This window comes from Cetorhinus maximus, chromosome 9, assembly GCF_964194155.1.
Source record: "Cetorhinus maximus chromosome 9, sCetMax3.hap1.1, whole genome shotgun sequence".
NCBI lineage: Eukaryota > Metazoa > Chordata > Chondrichthyes > Lamniformes > Cetorhinidae > Cetorhinus > Cetorhinus maximus.
Window position 1 is genome coordinate 80,389,969 of NC_135887.1, and position 22,623 is coordinate 80,412,591.

Sequence of the window (22,623 nt, forward strand, 5' to 3'; positions counted from 1 at the left end):
CCAAAACAGCTCTTATCAAAGTTACAACTCATATCCTATGTGACTGTGACAAAGGTAAACTATCCTTCCTTGTCCTCCTTGATCTGTCTGCAACCTTTTGACACAGCTGACAATGCCATCCTCCTCCAATGCCTCTTCACTGTCGTCCAACCCGGTGGGACTCCTCTTGTCTGGTTCCAAACTTATCTATCTAATCGTAACCAGTGAATCACTTGCAATGGCTTCTCTTCTCGCTTCTGTACTGTTACCTTTGGTGTCCCCCAAGGATCTATCCGTGTACTTCTATTTCTCATCGCCATGCTGTCCCTTGATAAAATCAGTCAAAAGCACAGTATTAATTTTCACATGGATGCTGATGACATCCAGCTGAAACTCAGTACCACCTCTCTCAGCTTCTCCAAGGTTGCTAAATTATCAGACTGCTTATCCAGCATCCAGTACATGGATGAGCAGAAATTTCCTCCAACTAAATACTGGGAAGACTGAAACCATTGTCTTTGGTGCCTGCTCCAAACTCCTTCCCTTAGCTACCAGTTCTCTCCTGTTCCCTGGCAACTGTCTGAGGCTAAACCCTGGGATGAGCTTTCGACCACATATCCATGCTGTCATTAAGATCGCCTATTTGTACCTCCATACATCGCCGATTTCTCCCCTACCTCAGCTCGTCTGCTGCTCAAACCCTCATTCATGCATTTTCTGCACTAGACTTGATGACCCCTCCCTGCATCTTCCCAGCTCTCTATCTCACCTTCCTCCTTTAAGACACTCCTTAAGAGATACCTTGTTGTCCAGGGTTTTGGTCATCTGCCCTAATATCTCCTAATGTGGCTTGGCATCATATTTTTGCTTTTTCATGCTTCTGTGAAGTGCTTTGGAGTGTTTTGTTATGTTAAAAGTGCCATATGAGTATAAGTCATTGTTATTGATCAGTGATCTTCTGTGCTGGTTTTGATTTACTTCAGTAGATGTTGGAGGTTATTTACAGCTCCCAGGTCTTTCCTGACCTTTTAAATATTAACTAGGCTATCAAATTTCCTATCGTCACAACTGAGTTGATTGTTTTATCAGCAAAATGTTAAATTGGGTACAAAATACTTCCATAAACTCTCCAGTGTTCAGTTTTAATTAGATTAGGTACATGTACTCTTCTTTCTAAATTAGCTGAACAAGCCGTAACTTAAAATGTACATTGAGATAAAAGAAAAGGTGGAAGTGCTGTAATGTGTAGCGCGCTCTGGTTAATGTTATTCTGTTTATTTAAAGGGATGTTCCTTTCTCCATCATCTATTTCCCACTGTTTGCTAACCTTAACAAGCTGGGGCAGAAGAGTCCCGATGAGAGAGCTCCATTTTACGTATCCTTCATCAGTGGCTGTATTGCAGGCAGCACAGCTGCTGTTGTAGTGAATCCTTGTGATGGTAAGGCACTACCTTCATCTTTCTCGTGAAATGTTGCAGGAAAACCTACTCTCTTTTCATGTCTTAACTGCCATGTCACTCTCCAAGGGTCTGACCACCTGTCGCTGTCCATTAATCTCTCTCTTCATCTCTCTGGAACAGAACAGGTGTAGACCATTCAGCCCCTCCATCTTACTTCACCATTCAGTTAGGTCACAGTTGATCTGCATCTTTATTCCATTTATCCAACTTTGCACCATATTCTTTGATACTTTTACTTAACAAAAGTCTAGCAATTGGCTTTGAAAGCTCAAATATATCAGTGGATGTCTATCTGTTTGATTGTCTCAGTATCTATCCCGCTTTCCTTTACATGTCTACCCTATGAAATGATGATAAAGGATTGGCGTTGACTAGTGTGCCCATTTTTCCTCTCAACATTAAGAAAATTTTGAATCTACTTAAAGAATAATAATTCCTGTTTCAGTAGTCTGGACTACATTGAATCTGTGTTCATGAGATCCAGAACAGTGTGCTAACTCACTGTAACATTCCAGCATCTGCCTAACTCTGCTATTCCATTCCTTCCTAACAGGAATAACATCTTGTCTGAAGTATGTCTGGATCTCAGAGCGATGTTTTTATTTTAATTGAGATCTAGGTGGTAGTGCCAGGTTCCACCAAGATTGAAGAGAATAGAAGAACAGATGAGATAAATCAAGAAGTAAAGATTAGGCGATTGGTTTGAGTGAGGCAAGCCTGTAGGTCATAGTGAAAGAGAAAACTGCTGGAGGTAATAACTTCCAGCAGTTTAATGGGATAGATAAAAGAATGAGATAGGTAAAGATAGGTAACTTGTGGTCAATTGTTCTTGATTTGCTTCAGCTCTAGTGTGTGAATAATCTTGGAGATGTACTGAATTATTCATGTGGTTACTTATTAGCCTGAGCAAATAATCAGGATTGCTCAACAAATTGTGCAGAATGTGAATGCACTTTAGACCTTTAAAAACAGAAAGTCTCATTTATTGGAATACCTGTGCTGAGAGCAATTAAAGTTTAATACGGAGGTAGAAATTGAGGCTGGGCAAGATGCAAATCAGGATCATATTTAATTCTTTTTTTAATGTTTGAGTTATTATAATTGCCAATTATATTGTCAGCTAATGCGTTCACACTGCTCCACACCATTACTTATACCCAACGTATAAGCATGTGTTGTATAGTTTTGACTCAGATGCTAAGAGTACTCTGGACTGTGTCTGGTTTGCCAGGGAGTGCTGCTTCTGGGAATCACTTGCCCCATAGTCACAATTGTCATTCTTTACCTTGAAGGCAGAATTAACCATTGCCAGCCAAAAAATTGTATATGACATCTTAATATTTTTTTTTAAAAATCTCAGCATTAAAAGCTGCTGTTCTGCCTTTAGACACAGTTACTGCAGATCCAGTTATGGTTCCTGGATATTGAGGCTATAAACCTACCATATTAAATTCTGTTCTATCATGAGCAGGTAGTGCACTGGTATTTTTGAGTTTTCAGCTTTTATCAGACTGAGGTTTTTGAAGATGCTCATTAGCTTTTCCCTCACTCATTGGATTCATCATTCATTCTCCAAGCAAATTATCTCTTTTCTCTTCTGGACATTTTCACAGAAACCTAAATTGAAAAAGAAAATTTCACTCCATTCAGTAACTTATGATGGCAAAGGAAGCATCAGAGTTGAAGCCACTGCCTAGCCTGCATTCTGAGTGCATTGGGTTTAGGATTTGACAAAAACTGGAAACACAGCTCCATTAAATTAACTTGCATGATAACAAGAGAAAATCACAGCCTGATGTATTGTGTGTGCCTAGTATAAGGATGTGACAGTAAGCCCCAAGCACTGAGTGCGTTCAGGTTTTTAATGGGTAATATTAAGAAGTTTGGAATGCTTTTGACAATTTGAACACCAGCCAGTGCAAATTGTGATTTATATTCAGGCCAAACTTTCACATTCCCTGTTTTCTTGGACAATGGGAGTTTTCCCTTCAGGCATAGCCCTTGATCAGAATCTGAAGATGTTATAAATGAGATGCTTATAAAAGATAGGAGATTGAGGGAGCAGGGGAAAAAAAAACACATGCACAAGAGAGAATGAGCTGTACAGGGGTTATTACAGAAAAGGAGGTACTTAACTTGCAGACATGATAATAGTGTACGACAAAAGGTGGATAAGGGAAAATACATAAATAAGATATGTTTGCAAGACCCAGAGAATGTATGAATTGTTAAATCAGGTTATCTAAAGTGAAGAGGGATGAATGAAAACCTGGCAAAGCAGAGTACGCTGGAGGTGCCCAAGATTTTAGTGGAAGAAAAGCAGGTCAATACGAGGGGTGCAGACCACCCTATCAGCAGTATACTGATGGAAGAGGGATTCCAAACCCAACCACCCACCCACTCCTTCCACCATGCCCAGAATCACTGATGTGGCCATCCTACCTGAGAGAGAAAATGGTCACTGTGGGTAAAGTCTGACATCGTTGAATTCAGCATTAAGGCCAGAATTGACAAACTGCCCAGCAGAAATCAGTGAGATTGTGGTGCTTCAGTTCACAAACTGCACACCAATGAGCTGATCAAAGCAACATAGCAGTAGAGATATTACAGTTGACTACAATGCATCGAGGCTAGGTAAGAGAAAATCATTAAGGATTCCTTGTCATAATTACTACTTTGTGATTGCACCAGAAGAATGTGTGTCAGTATTGAATGAGGATGAGACTCAGATGTGATGATCAACTTTCCATCATTCAGTATCGGGATTCACACATCAAAGGTGGCCACTTGGGCGAGGTGCTGTTTAAGGGCAGTCTGTATTCCTGGAACTTTGCACCAATGTGAGAGTCAAAGCTGAAGCTTATTTGGCGCATGAAATTCTTTTGCTACAAACAATAAAAACAAATTCCTCTTTTCTTCCTGATCAGTAATAAAGACAAGACTTCAATCTCTTCAAAGAGGAATTAATGAAGACTCATACTCAGGAATAGTAGACTGCACCAGGTAATAATTAAAGATGTGTATCTTCCTAATCACAACATCTTGCATATATATGGTATCTCTAACATAGAAAAACACCCACAACACGGGTGTGAGGAAAAAACTGACGCCAGGCAAAGCAGAAATTAGGATGGTTGACAAAGAGCTTGGTCAGTGGTGGGCTTTAAGGAGGACCTTAAAGGAGCAGAGGGGTTTAGAGAGGGAATTCAGATTACAACCTAGGTTACTGAAGGCAGAGCTACCAAAGGGTGCATAAGATGTCGGAATCATAAAAATGGAGATGGAGTTTGGGTGAGAGCTGTTAGGGTTGCAACAAGTAAGAGACAAGGAGGGATTGATACTATGGAAGGATTTAAACAGAGTTTCAAATTCAAGGCATCGTAGAACTGGGTTGTAGGTCAGTGACGAGGGAGATGATGAAAGAGTACGACATGGTGTGGGATAGAATGTGTTGCTGCAGAGATTTGGATGAATTGAAGTTTATGGAGGCTGGAGGACTAGAGGCCATCAAGGAGACCATTGGAATAATCCGGCCTAAAGGTTTCACATTCTCAAATGACATGAAGTAGGAGTAGAAGCAAATAATGCTAATCCTGTTGAGAGTAATATTTGGAAGAAATTGATACTACAGTGTTCAAATCAGTTCAGGGTTTGTGACAGTAAACTAGAATCTGAAGGTAACAGGAGCATATTTGTATTTAGTTGAAGATGTTACTGTCTGTTCAAGGTTACTTTTGCCACCTAACTTTACTTATTAGCCTGAAATCTATATCTGATATTAGCAGGAGACCAGTATCTGTTGACAGTAATACTAATCAGGATTTTCCAACATGACTGCTCTTCACCTGCCAAATTTCACTATTTGGGTCTATGAACATGAGATAATGTTTCTCTAAAGTTAAGCCATTATGAATGTATAGGTTCCAATATGTTTTTGTTTAGTAACTCTGTTGCTGATTATAACACAATATTATTTTTACCATGTTCAAAATAATGATCCTGATTTAGAAATGAATGAAAGTGCATTGATAACCTTGTGATGGTCATTTGTTTAAAAGCACTGCAAATGATATTGCATTGTTGACCTGACTTGCATGGGTGTTTATGGGGAGGGATGCTGATGCCAATATGAGGTTTAACACCTGGGTTTAAGTGACTGTGTCGGACTGTGTATGAAACTTGTCATAGTCTGGCTGTCCATCAGCCGTTACACAATTGCCATGGAAATACTAACATTATTAATGTCAGGTAACCTGTTTACTAGTCTTTGTATTTATATCAAAACAGATTTGAGATGTTATGAACTCCAGATGAAGCTCATTTACTGAAGCATAAAATAACACTTTCCATTTAATAAAGCATATCCCAGGAATAAAATCAACTGGGATTCAAACAATATAAGGGGCACTGAGGGAGAAAAATTCATGCAGTGTGTCCAGGAAAATTTTTTCAACCAGTTAGTGACAAACCCAACAAGAGGAGATGCAATTCTAGACCTAGTCTTGGGGAACGAAGAAGGGCAAGTGGGTGAAGTGACAGTTGGCGACCATATCGGGGACAGTGATCACAATGCAGTCATATTTAGCATTACCATGGAAAAGGACCGAGATAAGGCCAGAGTAAAAGTTTTGAACTGGGGAAGGCAAATTTTGCAGAAATGAGAAGGAACTTGGCTGAACAGCACTGCTGGAGGATAAAACAGTGGAAAACCAGTGGGAAGCACTAAAAAGCGAGATCCTAATTGTACAAAGTAGACATGTCCCCTACAAAAATAAGAGTGGTACTGCCAAATCTAGACCTCCCTGGTTGTCTAGAGGAATACAGGGGAAGATCAAACAGAAAAAGAAAGTGTACGATAGGCACAAAGAACTAAGCACTGCAGATAGCCTAGACGAATATAGGAAATGCAGGGACGAATTAAAAAAGGAAATAAGGAAATCAAAGAGAGGGCATGAAAAAAGATTAACAAGTAAAGTTAAAGATAACCCAAAGATGTTTTACCAATACATTAATTCTAAAAGGTTAGTTAAGGAAAAAGTTGGACCTATCAGGGATGAAGATGGAAACTTGTGTGTAGATGCAGAGGCTGTGGGAAGGGTTTTGAATGAATATTTTGTCTCCATGTTTACAAAGGAAAGGGAGGATGTAGATATAGTGGTCCAGGAGGAACACTGTGAGATATTGGATGGGATAGTCATAAAGAGAGAGGAAGTACTCGAAGGGTTGAAATCCTTGAAAGTTAATAAGTCGCCAGGGCCAGATGGATTGTTTCCAAGGCTGCTGAAGGAAGTCAGGGAGGAGATAGCAGATGCTGTGAGGATGATTTTCCAATCTTCACTAGATACAGGGGAGGTACCAGAGGATTGGAGAAATGCAAACGTAGTTCCATTGTTTAAAAAGGGATCAAAGGAAATGCCAAACAATTAGAGGCCAGTTAGTCTTACATCGGTGGTGAGCAAATTAGTACAATCAATCCTGAGAGATAGGATTAACTGTCATGTGGAAAGGCATGGACTAGTCAGGGATGGTCAGCATGGATTTGTTAAAGGAAGGTCTTGCCTCACAAATTTGATTGAATTCTTTGAGGAAGTGACAAGAAGGGTTGATGAAGGTAGTGCAGTGGATGTTGTGCACATGGATTTTAGCAAGGCATTTGACAAGGTCCCACATGGCAGATTGGTCAGGAAAGTAAAAGCCCATGGGATTCAGGGTAATGTGGCAAACTGGATAAAAGGTTGGCTTTGTAACAGGAAACAAAGGGAAATGGTCGATGGATGCCCTTGCGAATGGAAAGTTGTCTCAAGTGGTGTTCCACAGGGCTCGGTGTTGGGACCCTTGCTGTTTGTGTTATATATTAACGATTTGGACGTGAACGTGGGGGACACGATTGGGAAATTTGCAGATGACACAAAGATTGGCCGAGTAGTGGATAGTGTAGAGGATAGCCATAATCTCCAAAACAATATAGATGGGTTGGTGGAGTGGGCGGTAAAGTGGCAGATGAATTTTAACATAGAGGAATGTGAGGTCATACATTTAGGGAGGTCAAACAGTTACAGGGATTACAAAATAAATGGAATATACTAAGAGGGGTAGATGAAGTGAGAGATCTTGGCGTACAAATACACAGGTCCCTGAAGGCAGCAGTTCAAGTAGACAAGGTTGTAAAGAAGGCATATGGAATGCTCTCCTTCATTGGCAGAGGTATAGAATATAAAAGTAAGGATACACTGTTGGAATTGTATAAAACACTGGTGAGGCCACAACTGGAGTATTGTGTGCAGTCCTGGTCACCACATTACAGGAAGGACGTAATAGCTCTGGAGAGAGTGCAGAGGAGGTTTACAAGAATGTTGCCAGGGCTAGAAAAGTGTAGCTACGAGGAGAGATTGGATAGGTTGGGGTTATTTTCCTTGGAACAAAGAAGGCTGAGAGGTGACTTGATTGAGGTGTACAAAATTATGAGGGGAATAGATAGAGTGGACAGGATAAAATTGTTTCCCTTGATGGAGAATTCTAGGACGAGGGGACATAGATTCAAGATAAGTGGCAGAAGGTGTAGGGGGGACATGAGGAAGAACTTTTTTACGCAGAGGGTAATGGGTGTCTGGAATTTGCTGCTCAAGTTGGTGGTAGAAGCAGAAACTCTAAACTCTTTTAAAAAGTACCTGGATCTGCACCTAAAGTGCTGTAAGCTGCAGGGCTATGGGCCGGGTGCAGGAAGGTGGGATTAGAAAGGGTACCTGGGTGTCCTCGGGCTGGCATAGACAAGATGGGCCGAATGGCCTCCTTCTGTGCTGTAACTTTTCTATGGTTCTATGGTTCTAATTCCTACTGAGTGGAATCCCTTGTATGGATGTAACATATTAAGTAATTCCCATTGGTTTGCTTTACCTAGTTGGTACTACTTTTGCCTCTGAATCAGAAGATTGGGGGTTCAGGCTTCACTATGGACATAATGGAGGCTGACACTTCATTTTTCATAATTTGAAGAAGAGCCAGGGGAGTTATTTTCGGTGTATAGGCCAACATTTAACCTTGACCCAACACTACCAAAAACAGGTTACCTGGCAATTTATCCCATTTGCTGCCTGTGTGAAAATTGGTTACTGTGTTAGCAACATAGCAACAGTAATTGAATGTCAAATGTCATTCAGTGTGTGAGAAACAGATTTAGATGTTCTCAGAATCTGAAAGGTGTATATAATGCAGATTTAATCTGCAAATTAAACAGACCCTCCAGACCTGTGACCCTTACTGCCGAGAAGAAAAAGGGCAGCAGGTGCATGGGAACACCACCACACCAGATTATTACATATCTCATCAACTCTTCTACACCTTTTTATTCAGTTATGATATGTGGAGTTTGCTGACCAGGCCAGCATTTATTGCCTATCTCTAATTGCTCTTGAGCACGTAATGGGGAGCTGCCTTCTGAAACCGCTGCAAATTATATACATAGTCTCACTGCGTTGTTAGGTAGTAAGTTACAGGATTTTGACCCAGTGACGATGAGGGAATAGCAGCATCTTTCCAAATCAAGATAGTGTGCGACTTGGAGGCGATAATGCCATCAAGCAGAATTTATTCACCAATAACCTGCTGACCAATGCTTAGTATGGGTTCTGTCAGGACCACTTCACTGCAGACTTCATTACGGCCTTAGTCCAAACACAAAAGAGCTGAATTCCAGAGGTGAGTGTGACTGTCCTTGACATCAAGACAGCAATTGACCAAGTGTGGCTTCAAGGAGCCCTAGCAAAATTGAAATCCATGTGAATTGGGGGAAATGTCTCCATTGGCTGAAGTAATACAAAGCACAAAAGAAGATGGTTGGAGGCCAATCATCTCACCCTCAGGACATGACTGCATGAGTTCCTCAGGGCAGTGCCCAGTTTCAACCACCAGCAACTTTTCATCAGTGACCTTCCCTCCAACATGAGGTGAGAAATGAGGATGTTTGCTGATGATTGTAAAGTGTTCAGTTCCATTTGCAACCTCTCAGAGAGTGGAGCAGTCCGTATGTGCATGCAACAACACCTGGGAAACTTTCAGGCTTGGACTGATAAGTGGCAAGTGACAATTCTGCCACACAAGTGCCAGATAATGATCACCTCCAACAAGAATTTTGACATTCAGTGGCATTACCATCACTGAATTCCCCCACACATGAACATCCTGGAGGTCACTATTGTACAGAAACCTAAATACTATGACTACAAGATCAGGCCAAATGCTGAGTATCCTGTGGCAAGTGACTCACCTCTTGACTTCATAAAGCCTTTTCACCATTTCTATGGCATAATCAGGAATGTGATGGAATACACTCCACTTGCTTGGATGGCTTCTGCTCCAACAACACTCAAGAAGCTCGACACCATCCAGGACAAAGCAGCCTGTTTGATTGGCACCCCATCCACAACACTAAACATTCATTCTCTTCAACGCCGTGCACATTGGCAGCAGTGTGTACCATTTACAAGGTGCACTGCAGCACTCGCCAAGACTGTTCGACAGCACCTCCTAGACCCATGACCTTTACACTTCGAAGGACAAAGGCAGCAAGTGCATGGGAATGCCACCACCAGCAAGTTTCCCTCCAAGCCATACACCATCCTGACTTGGAACAAAATTGTCATTCCTTTACTGTCATTGGGTCAAAATCCTGGAAATCCCTTCCTAACAGCACTGTGGGCATGCATAAAGCACATAGACTGCAGCGGTTTAAGATGGCAGCTCGCCACCATCTTTTCAAGGGCATTTAGGGATGGGCAATAAATACTGGCCTAGCCAGTGACACCCACATCCTGTGAAAGAATAAATTTTAAAAATTGCTCTTCAGTATATTTCCCATTACTTACTTACCTATGGAATACATCCAGTAATGGAATGGCACCTCTATTGTTTCTTAGCTCTAACCAAATAGATTCTGTCCTTAATCTCTCTGGGGTATCCTTTCACTTCAGCAGAGTAATATTCAACTCAGTCAATACTGCTACCCCTCCTCCTTTCTTTCTTTCTCTTGCTTTTCTGAACATTTGTACACCGGAATAATTAGTACCAGTTCTGCCCTTTTTTGAGACAAGTCTCTTATCACTGCAACATCACATTCCCACATGGCAGTCTGTGCCTGCCGTTCACCAACCTTATTTACCACACTTTGTGCATTCACATACATGCACAGTAAACCTAATTTAGACCTAATTGCATTTCCTTTTACTCTGATCCCATCTAACATCTTATGATTTCTGACTTTGTTACTTTCTGTCTCTCCCACTTCTTTGTGCACTTTGTCTAATCTAATTTTACCTCTTAGTTCCCACTGGCTTTGCAAGTTAGGTTAAACCCTCCCAACAGCATTAGCAAACTGCCTCACAAGGATATTGGTCCCCACTCTGTTCAGGTGCAACCTGTGCAGCCTGTACGGGTCTCATCTTCCCCAGGACTGATCGTAATGTCTCAGGAAACTAAAGCCCTCCCTTCTGCACAATCCCTCCAGCCACACATTCATCTGCTCTGTCCTCCTATTTCTATACTCACTAGCAAGCGCACCAGGGATTACTATCTTTAAGGTTCTACTTACTAGTCCCTTTCCTCGATCCATAAAATCTGCTTTCAGGACTTCAAACCTCTTTTTACCAATGTCTTTGGTACTAATATGAGCTACGACCTTTGGCTTATTCACCCACCCCCTCAGAGTGCTCTGCAGCTGCTCAGTGAAATTCTTGACCCCAGTACCAGGGAGGCAGTATACGGTCCTGGATCCATATCTGTGACCACAAAGATGCCTGTTTCCCTAGCTATAGAATCCCTATCACTATTGTACTCCCAATCCTCCTCCTGCTTCCCTCACCACTCCCCTGACCCCTCAAAACAGCTGAGTCAGCCATGATACTATGGGCTTGGCTCTGGCTACACTCCCCAGAGGAACCATCATTTACCAGTATTCAGAACTGAATGCTAGTAGGAGAGTGAGATGCACTCTGGGCTCCTCACTACCTGCCTGGTCCTCCTTGACTGTCTTTACTTGCATATCACTAAGTTGCAGGATGACCATATCCAGAAACATGTTATCCACAAAACCCTAGCCTCATGAATGCACTGCATTAATGCCAGCTGCTGGTCAAGCTCTGTACCCTGGGCCTTGAACTTCTCCAGTTGATGACACTTGCTGCACATGAGCCTGTCCAGGACACAAGAAACATTTTGGAGTTCCCACATGGAACAGGATGCATTCCACAGGACTGAGATACCTTGCCATGTCTCTATTTATTAGACTATTAACTGACCTAACAGAAATATACTTAAGTCTTGAGTAAATAAACAGTCACTGGCTACACACAAATCAGTTGTGTTCTTTATGCTGATGTCACTTTATTTTACAGGCAGTTACCTTAAATGTTCTACTTAACTTTTGTTTTCCATGTTCCTTAGATCTTAGATTATGAAAAAATGAGAACCCTGTAATGTCCCTGTCCTTTGCTATTTAATTTTGACTTTGGCACCTCAATCTGATTAATTAATTTATTGTAATTTAAGATCGATAATCAAAAATGGTTTTAGTTTTTATACAAATTAAATTATCTAATCTTACCAGTAGTTGATTAATTCAAGTTAAGATTTAAAGCTGACTAATATATTTACTCCACGTGACTCCTTGCTCTCTGACGTCATTTTGTGACATTTGTTTTTCCTCCCATTTGGTTCAGACTCTCAACCGGATCACAGCAATGCTCCGCTTTGATCCCTGGTCTCTACTTTTGTGCCACTGTTTTGTAGCTTTTTCATTTGTTCGTGGGATATGGGCACTGCAAACAAGACAATCATATATTGCCCATTCCTAATTACCCTTGAAAAGGTGGTGGTGAGCCACTGTTTTGAACTGCTGTAGTTCATGTGATATAGGTACACCCACAATGCTGTTTGAATGTTTTTGATTTTGACCCAATGACAATGAAGAAATATTTCCAAGTCAGCATGGTATATGGCTTGCAGAGTAACTTGCAGGCAATTGTTTTCTTTTTTGATGCACTATTTATTGAGTAGTCAACCGAAGAGTCAACCACATTGCTGCCCTTGTTCTGGAGTCATATATAAGCCAGACTAGGTTAAAACAGCAGATTTTCTTCCTCAAGGACATTTGTGAACCTGATGGGTTTTTACAGCAATATGGTTACCATTGCTGATACTAGCTTTTTATTCCAGATTTATTTAATTATCTGGATTTAAATTCTCCAGTTAACATGGTGGGATTTGAACTCATCTCACCAGATCATTAGTTCAGCCTCTGCATTACTAGTCCAGTAATATTACCACTATATTACTGTAACCTTTACACTAGCTTCTGATATATAAAAAAGAGTTTAGTAAAATGTTGTTTTTATTTAGATTCAATCTTAGTATAAATGGCTCAATGAGAGAAATTGTGAATATCATTAACAGGTTTTTTTTCAAAGTAACTAGTTTCAGCATTTTGAGCAAGGCAGAGAAAACATCTGCAAAGATTTTGCCTTCTGATTGCTATCCAACAGCTGGTGCTAGAAAGTGCTTCTGTGTGGGAGAATGCTGGATCAGACTTTGCCGTGATGTCTCTAATGCTGAATAGCTTACTGACATGATGTAATCTTATATGTGAAGAGTAGCTCTTTGGATGAAATATTGGAAAATACTCAGTGCCTATGGATCTGCTCCCCCCCATGAGAAAATAGCACCGTTCGTGAAGAAGGGAGAAATTGGGAATGTAGAATATTGCTGCATGATATCTATGAAAAGAGTGCACATAGCTAATCTCCCAATACCTCACCATTGTTACTGTGAAAGCAGACTTTAGGTGGTGCATGAATTATGTTGCATGTGACTCTCCTGCCACTATTACTTCCTGTCTTTGTAGGAAAGCACCAGCTCTCATTACTAACTGTGCCCGGAGACCTGCCTAAGATTGGAAACTCGGTGGGGCTGAAGAGCTCCTTGTGGAATGTGCTAGCGCCCCTTCACTTAGCCAACATACCAATTTTGCGTAATGACCGCCGTGGTCCACGAGTAGCAGTGATTGTCAGCAATCATATGGGTGTTTGAAATCTTGGAACAATTCTGATTTCCTTTTGTCTTTGCCCATTGTAGGAAAATCTGGAGGAATGAAGGAGCAAAAGCTTTCTTGAAGGGAGCGTACTGCAGAGCTCTGGTTATCGCCCCTCTCTTTGGCATTGCACAAGTTGTTTACTTCCTGGGAATAGCAGAGACCGTGTTAGAGATGCTTCAGAGCAGACGATATTAACCCATGGAGCACCTTTGCAAGACATCCGGCCTGGTTTCACAGGATGAAGTATGTCATTTGAAGAGCACATTTTTTGGAGATTAAAACTTAAACTACCGTCCTTCTGCTTCTTGCACCTACCCCCACCTTTATCACAGAAACAGAACTTTATTCTGCCTCCTCCAATCATTCCTAAAGACCATCAGTATTTTATTTTGTTTTTATTTACATTTTCATCCTAGTGTTAACAATTTATTGGGGGTCAGTCAACCAGCACCAGATATTATAAGAATTATTGTAATTCTGTAACTCTTAAGTTGGTCAGTACTGATACAACAGAAATGTTTTAAAGGGATCACCTCTGCAGAAAGCAGAAGACCCTCTCAACTAGTCATTCCCATGTAGGGTGTATAAGGAACAATGCAGGGGACTGAGTGCAGTTCCAACAGCAGAGCAGTGGTTAACTGGCTTGTTAATACTAGGCGCGGAATTTTCCAGCCTCGTTGCAGCGGGGGCGGGGTTGTAAAATGCAACAAACCGTTGAAAAATCCATTGACTTCAGTGGGACCATAAAATCTAGCCAGCGTAAAATTCTGCCCTAGGTATTTTTGGAGTTCTGTGGCCAGGCATTGGGTGACTGTTATTTAAGAAAAAGAAATGCTAACGTAGAGTTTATCCTTTATTGTACTGCTTTGAACGTGGTTTTGTTGGAATAGCAGTTAATTTGATCTTTTTACAGCTTGGCGATGAAATTCAACTTGGGAAGGTACACAAATGGGCAGGATTGCATCGACATCCTGTTAGATAACTTGCCTCCTATTCCATTCTTTTGATGTCAATAGAATTGAATATGGATGGGGCATTTAACAGCCAGCTGATATGATACTACCTGCTTTGCGTCCCTCACCCAAGGCCAGTTTCAACCTCCCCACCACCCCCCATCTCACCAAGTGTCTGGACATCTATAATTCTGAAAATGTAACTTGAAACAAAGCAAATTTAAAGTGAAATTGGGCATTGCAAAATTAGCATTTGTACTAAACAACATGTGGAAAGCAGAGTAGGCGGTTGGGGGCTAGCATCGGTTTGTATGGGCATTTTGGTTGTCAAAGCTGGAACAGGAGATTAAGACACCTGAGATGGTGCAGACAGGATAAACGATGAATTTGAAATTACCTTGATTGATTTTGAGCTTAAATTAACTATTGAAAGCACAATATTTTACTTCTAAGTAGCTCCTGAATTGTGTTGACTGCAAATGCAGACTACCTATGCTGAAGCTACATGGGGAAGTTGATGCGGTTTACCAGTGTTGTGCACTGACGCACTTTGAGCCAATGTCGTCTTATCACTGACTCCCAAAGGCCATCTTTGGTGCCTTTTGTGCTCCTGTTTGGATGACCGGTTGTTCCCCCTTGTGTATCAATCTCAAAAATAACCCAATATCGCAGGCAGTGCTTTTGCATGACTTGAGAGGACCTGTCTCACCTGGTACTACTTTAACTTGCTTGTGATGTAAGAACAAGCAGCCACCATCAATTCAATATTAATAGAATCTGTTTATGAAACATGGGACATCTGCCTCGGGATTATAGGCAGCTGAATTGCCATTAATTAAAACTTTATTAGCATATGGTTACAAAAATACTTATAAAATTGCACAAAAGCCAATATACTTTAATCTTCATTAAGACACTTAATTCATGTAATCAAATTGCTCCCAATAGCTATCAGCGACAATGTCTGACAGTGACCAGTGGATCATTCATGAGTAATATAGTTCAAAATATTTCCTTCAGTGCACCCTTCATTCACAAAGTTAAGTGGACGATGTACAAGAACTTCAGAGGTCCACCATATTTTAAAATCCTGGCACTGCTGGGGCAGTGAACATAGGCATTAAGCAGCTGACAAACTGCTGAAGCTTTGTTCTGAAGGTTTTTGACATTACCTGAACTCCATGATTGATTTACTGCCTGGTAATGCACTGCCCCAACATCTGATATCTTCTGTCTGCCAAGCCTTCTGTACATTTATATGAATGTTTGAGGGCTGATGAGTTTAAAAAGATGCTGCTGTAGAATGGAACTAGAGAGGAGGCTTTTGGATATTCATGTTATCATACATGCTGCTCGTATTCGATGGAAAGAAGAAACACGGGTACAATACACGTAGGTTTAGCTTGGGAGAATTTTGTTTTTCTTAAAAGAACAGAGTAATATTTTTGTAAAGGACACCATTTCTTCAAACCTCTAAGCACCAATTCCCTTTGCAACCATGTTTTAAAAATTCCTGATGCAATCCCTTGGGAATGCTGGAATGTAAAGTTCTGCTTTTTTAAAGTACAGTACTACTTATACCTAGATTGTCAGTATTACTTGACCTCTGATTCACATGGCTCAAGAAGATTATAATCCTCATCTTTTTGGAGGTGCTGAGTACTTGTGTTTTAATTACCAATGAAACTGTATGCATATAGGCTGAACAGGGATTTGAGGCCAGTGTTGATTGTCTGGAAGTATTGAGCACAGTTGTAAGGACCATCTGTTAAAGGACTCATTTCTGGCAAAAATTGTATTTGAGACCTTAAAAGATTTGTTCCCATAAACGTGCAATATGGATTTTAAAAATCTGTGGGAGACCTGGGCGATGCAGTGCGTAACACTGTCGCCTTAAACCTCAGGAAGATGAATTCAAGTCTGGTTTACACATCTCTGGTTTTAATGACCCAATGTGAAATGAGTTTAGGCAGCCTCACAAAACTGCTAGTAATTGGCACTAAATTGCCAGTCTCACTAAGATACACTACAGGCTGACTGCTGTGGCAAGTGGCACAGTAGAGAGCAGTTTTCAAGGGTATCTCAGCAAAATACTGAGAGTACCTGATGCTGATACTTCATGTCCCACCAACATCATTCATCTTAAAAAGCAGAAGAAAAACTGAATGCTTAACATCTGAATTAGCGGACAGAGGAAAGTTAAATACATCAGATGCTTATTGACCTGTCAAAATTCTCAGCATTTGCTGCTTTTGTACACTACAGAGAAACTCCATTATAATGAAACACTTCAATAGGTCCCATAGGGTTACCAGACTAAGACTTGAGTATGCATAAATGGTTGTTGGACAAATTTCACCAGTGCAGTATCCTAGATTATACTTAATCCTGTAGTTACTCACTAGGCCAGCCTCTCAATTAAAACCCTGAATTTTTTCTTTGCCTTAATTCCTGTTCTGGAGCATTGAGCTATTATGGACATCATGGGTGTCCTGAGAATAGCTTGTATTGTTGGAAATCTAAATATCCTACAGTTTGCGCCCAGTTCCCCAAGGACGTGAAAGATGAGCTGATTCATGTACCAGTAACCCTGTTGTTGGCAACCCCTGGCCTGGAATTTTTCGATTCGGTTCACATATTTGCTATCCTGAGCTCAGCCTCTTCCTTAATTTCCTTTTGTTTGGAAGGCATATGAGTAAACTATGCATTACTTGATCTCCCTGCAAGAAAGATTCAGATAATCAGCAGTCAGACTGAATGAATGATGCACATGTAAAACCTTGCAGTCTTTCCGCACCCCAACCTCAACCTACATTGCTTAATTCTTGTGTATCATTACTCTCACTTGGGACCATGCTAATTTCTGATCACTACAGGGTTAATTTGTAGCCCTTGCAATAAAACAAGTGAGTTATATAATAAACTATTTGTTAATGCATTGGTGTAATAACTGTGCACTTGTTTTGTGAAGCAACAGTATGTGGGACAATCCATAATTCTATTTTCATGATAGAATTTTTGTCCTAGATCAATTCCGTTTTTAAATACTTACTCTTGCCATTTTAGTTAACCTATTAATAATGCATATTGGAATATCACAAGTATAAAGTGTTGCTAATTTTATATCTAATATATTCTCCCTAGAATTATTTGGAAAATACAGTATTTCCTTAAAGTGTTATTTTACATAATTCTGTTCATGGAGTTACATTTTTTGTTTGTCCCACTTCACTTTAAAAAGAAAAGCAACACAGTTGGTGGGAATGAATTCAATGATTGACTGGATTGGTTCTGCATTAAAGATAGTTTAGTGATGTTTTGCTGCATTCTTTCTCTCAAGGTTGTTTTGGGTATAGTGAATCAGGCTAAGTGCAGGACCCTTTAGCTCACAAATATTGGAAGCTTTGAATATCAAACGCTCCACTGTCAGGAACAGTGAAAGAAAAACATTTGAGGTTTGTGTTATTGAGTAGACTAGGACTATATTCCTTAGAGTTTAGAAGAATAAGAAGTGATCTCATTGAAATACATAATTTTTTTAAGGAGTTTGACAGGATAGATGCTGAAAGGATGTTTCCCCTGGCTGAAGGGCCTAGAGCTAAAGATCACAGTCTCATAATAAGAGGTCAGCTATTTATGACTGAGATGAGAAATTTCTTCACTCAAAGGGTTGTGTACTAAGGGAATTGAGGGATATGGGCATAGTGCAGGAAAGTGGAGTTGAAAGGTGGAGCAGGCTTGAAAGACTGAATGGCCTACTGCTGCCCTTATTTCTTATAGAAAATGGATTCAAAATCTGAAATAGGAGTTTGCCTGGCATTGTTTCAGTTAAAAGTTTTGTTTCTATCCATTTTCCCCTATAATTGGATATAATATTGAGCAGCTATTCTTTACTGCAGGAATCAATGATAATTAGATTGAATACCATAACAGAAACAAGTCACTTTGCTCAACTTGTCAATGCTGATGTTTATACACCACATGAACCTCTCCCCACGCTAATTACCTCTTGTCACCCTGTCTCATATCCTTTGATTCCCTTGATCTCGGGATACATCAAGCCTCCCATTAAATGCATCAATATCGGTTTCAACCACTCCATGTGGCAGAGTTCCATATTCACCACTCTTGAGTAAAGTAATTCCCCCTAAGTTCTTTATTTGATCTGTTGATCGCTAATTTGTATTTATGGCCCCTTGTTCAGGATTCACCCATAAGTGGAAATAATTTTACTCATGTTATCCACAGAGAACAAGACATTTTTTTCTGAAGAAAAATATTGTTTTCAGCCCATATTTTTTCCCAGTGTCATAGTTTATTGAGAAAATCGTCAATGCTTAAATTATGTATTTCGCTGTCATTTTAGTGATACCCTGAATTTGTCTACGCTACCTCATAGTTTACACAATGGCGGTGATTTTAGTTTCCAGTCGATTATGGGGTATGGGGCAAGTACAAAACACATTCATATACCCAAGTTTGAGGCCCAGGGTACTTGAACTCGCAGGCCTCAGCTGCCTGCCCGACTTGGCGAGGAAAGCAGCAGGTGGAGGCCAGCACCCATTGGAAGGCTCAATGGCAAGCAGGGAAAAATGTTTTGGGAGGGTCTTTCAGGATTCCAATGGTAAGGCTGAACACTCCATTTTAAAGGCCCTTCCATCCTGTTTCCACCAGGCTGGATAAGGATAAAATTCCCCTCAATGTGCCACTCTGCCAGGCATGTCTTCACCCTGCCAACTTTGTGATCAGCCACTAGTCCATTCTAACACTCGTGCTCACTTTCTCTCTATTCATCATAATAAATTGCTACCGCTCTCTCATCTGACAGACCCGTCATTAAGCAACTTCATGCACTTAATTTTGTAAGCCCTAATTAAGGAGACTTGTGCAATGATACTCCCCCAGTGTCAATTTTGTACATGCAGTGTACCTTCATTAAATTGCAGACTTGAAGTCTGACACTTGCCTGAGACCCATTGCCAGATGACAGCATATTCAGCTGAAAAATGAACCCAGTCCTTTCATTGATGTATTCTACTTGAGTAATTATCTCTGACAGCATGCAGCAGAAGGATTAAACTTTTGCTTTGCCTAATTTACAATAAAACTGAAGTGCAGCAATAAAGGCCTCAAGAACCTTAAACAAATCACTACATTTGATAGCACAAAGGGTTCAGACCCATCCATGATTGAGGGAACTCCATGAGGAAATGCTAAGTGGGGCCTCTCACATTAAGCTGACAGTAGGTTTTGTTTAATGACAGAGAGAAACAGCAATAATTTGCTTTTGCTCCTGAGGGAAATTGGAACAATGATCACTTCTGGTGGGATCTGACTTGACACCTCATTGGTCCTGCATCCCCAATGGTTGCATGCAAATTGCCACGTATGTGTTTCTGCCATTGTTCTCTAAATCCTGGCTCCAGCGGCATCAAATTATTGGACAATGAATTGTCATGTAGAGATAGATGGAGCAACAAGTATGCTGAGAGCTCCTGGTGATGGACAGGAGGATCATGAGTGGCCTCTGAACTATACAAGACTCCTCCCTGATTTAAAAAAATTTTTGGTTTTTTACTCATTTACAGGATGTGGGCATCGCTGGCTGGGCTAGCATTTATTGCCCATCCGTAAGGTGGCGGTGAGCTGCCATCTTAAAAGCTGCCTTCTTAAACCGCTGCAGTCCCTGTGGTGTAGGTACACCCACATTCAAGGAATGTGGACCTCGCCAGCATTTAGTGCTCACCCTCAATTTGCCCTTGAGAGCTGCCACCCCGAATGGAGCTAAGTGGCTTGCGGGGGCAGTTAAGAGTCAACCATGTTGCTCTGGGTCTGAAATCACATATAAGTTGGACCAGGTAAGGATGGCAGATTTACTTCCCTGAAGACATTAGTGAAACATATTTGTTTTTATGACAATTCAGTAGTTTCATGCTAATACTGACTTTTTATTCCAGATTAATTTAATTAGTACTTCAAATAGAACATGGTGTATTTAGCCTTGCACAATTTGAGGCCAAGTTCTGCTGCGTCTTGTTGCATCCAGTGGAATGAAGGCCCCTTGAATTAGATGCAACATTAAAATTAGTTATCCTCTCAGGTCCATTGTTTATTCTTCTCCTTTATTCTCCGTTGGCCCATGAACAACCAGGTAATTTGTGCATTAGGTCTGGATTCAAAGTTATGGTTTTCACTTCTCCAAATTCCAATTATGGTCAGTTTCACATTGTCTTGTCAGTTACTGCACTTATGTGGAAAAGAAACATGGAGCATGATCCAAACTGGACAAGTTTTGTTCCTTCATTGATTTGGTGCAATTTGACAATGAGAAAAACTACTGCATGAATGTTTTTGTTGAGCAAAAACAGAAATCAAAGCATCCTGGACAATAAAATCTATGAAAAGCTGAATGTGAGCTGGGTGAAGTGAGCAAATAAAAATATTGACCACACTTACGGTGCAGAATTTGGTAATCATGTATCATAGTATCTGAGTTGTCTCTGGTATGTGGAATAATGAAAGGAGCGGTGGGAATCATGATAGGAATATTACCAGAACAATGTTGTAAAACTGGTCAAACAGGGCAAGTAGGGAAAAGGATCAATTTTAGGTGTAGTGTTGTCTGATAAATGAATGTACTTCCCAAACGTGAAGCTGTTGATTGGTGATGCTTGTGATGTTGGCTTGATTTTTTTTTATTGCAACCGTTTGAAAAGAGACTATGCTGTGTTTTCTGCAGTGAGTCATCATTCAGTTAAATCACATTCAAAGTAATCTGTGCTTTCTATGCTAGAGTATTTCAATATCATGAAATATTAGTGTTGTAATTCTTCCGGTTTACAGTTTAGAAATCCATGCAGATTTTGTTTCATTGGACAATTCCATTTATTGCAATGCCGTGTAATTTGTGCAATTTCCCTGAACTCAGCTAGCAGAAAAGTGAGCTTAGTGATATTTATTTGGCATAAATGTTTTGTTCTGTTGGGGAGGATGGTTTATGGCAAATGTACTGGCCTCACTACTTATATTTACACTTCTGCCTGTTTTATATTAACAAAGAGTCTATTAATGTATTCCTTGGTAGTTTTTTCAGATGTGCTTTTTTTATGTGATGTTTCGCAGCGTGGTGCAACTGATAGCACACTAACCTACTGGCAAGAGGTTTGTGGGTTTGCATGCACATAATCTTGGTAACACTCCAGTGCAGTAGTGTGGGGGTGCTACCTGTACATTATCTCCAATGCAATATTAAGCTGAGATGTCACCTGCCTTCCCACCCCTTGCACCCTCCATCCCCCCAACCACCACCACATTGTTTGCCTGTCCCATTGCTTCAGTTGACCTTAAATAAAAGTCCCCAGCTCTAATTGAAGAAGGCTGTGGGCTTTCCTTGGTGTTCTGGCTAACATTCCTCCCTGAACCAATACCACCAAAAGGAAATGAATTATTTGATAGTTTATGTCATTGTCTGTGTGACTTTGTAGATGAAAAATGGCAGACTACATAATGAGCCATTTATCTGCAAAAAGTAATAAATTACATGAAGCATTTTGTGATGTTTTAATGACGTGCTATGGTGCTACATAAATGCAAGTCTGTCTTCCTCTCACTTTGTAAATTCTCTGCTGAACTGTTTGCAAATTGCTGAAAAAAGACAAGCTATCAAAGCTTTTCATCTTGCACTCAGGATAGATGCAAGAATACCAAATTTCAAAATGAGCAACAATTTATACTGCATGAGAAAAGGGTGCTGATTGGTTGGCAAGTGGATTTTGTATAGTCAAGGCGTTGACATATAGAATGCACCAGGGAACAGTTATCCCCAAGCTTCTGTTTAAATTCAAAAAAGGCAGATCAACTCTGATTAGTTCAGGTGTTGCCATGGGGAATGTGCAAGGTGACAGTTGTCTCCCATGTTTTTGTTTAATTGCAAAAGGCATAATGCTTTGAGATATTATTTCTGATGCCGAGGACAGGGCCATGCAAATGAACATATGTAGCTTCTAGCAAGCTTAAGTGAGTCACATAGTGAGCTCAACTGATAATCTTAAATTGGTTGTTAGTGTAATTTTTTAGCGCACTCGGGATTCTTCAAGTGCTGTCCAATTGTGGAATCACATCTAATATTGGACACTATGTTCTGAGTTTTGCA

At 40.5% G+C, this 22,623-nt stretch overlaps 1 protein-coding gene across 3 annotated transcripts in view; it reads left to right on the forward strand.

The window, feature by feature from the left end:
* slc25a22a (solute carrier family 25 member 22a) overlaps positions 1–18,140 on the forward strand; it is a 120,154-nt gene extending 102,014 nt beyond the window's left edge. For all 3 annotated transcript variants that reach the window (XM_078548938.1, XM_078548939.1, XM_078548940.1), the window contains 3 exons: positions 1,264–1,418; positions 4,367–4,442; positions 13,560–18,140. In XM_078548938.1, coding sequence (XP_078405064.1) covers positions 1,264–1,418; positions 4,367–4,442; positions 13,560–13,713 — 385 coding nt within the window. In that variant the 3' untranslated portion in view covers positions 13,714–18,140. The remainder of the gene's footprint in view (positions 1–1,263; positions 1,419–4,366; positions 4,443–13,559) is intronic.
* Positions 18,141–22,623: the final 4,483 nt, after the last annotated feature.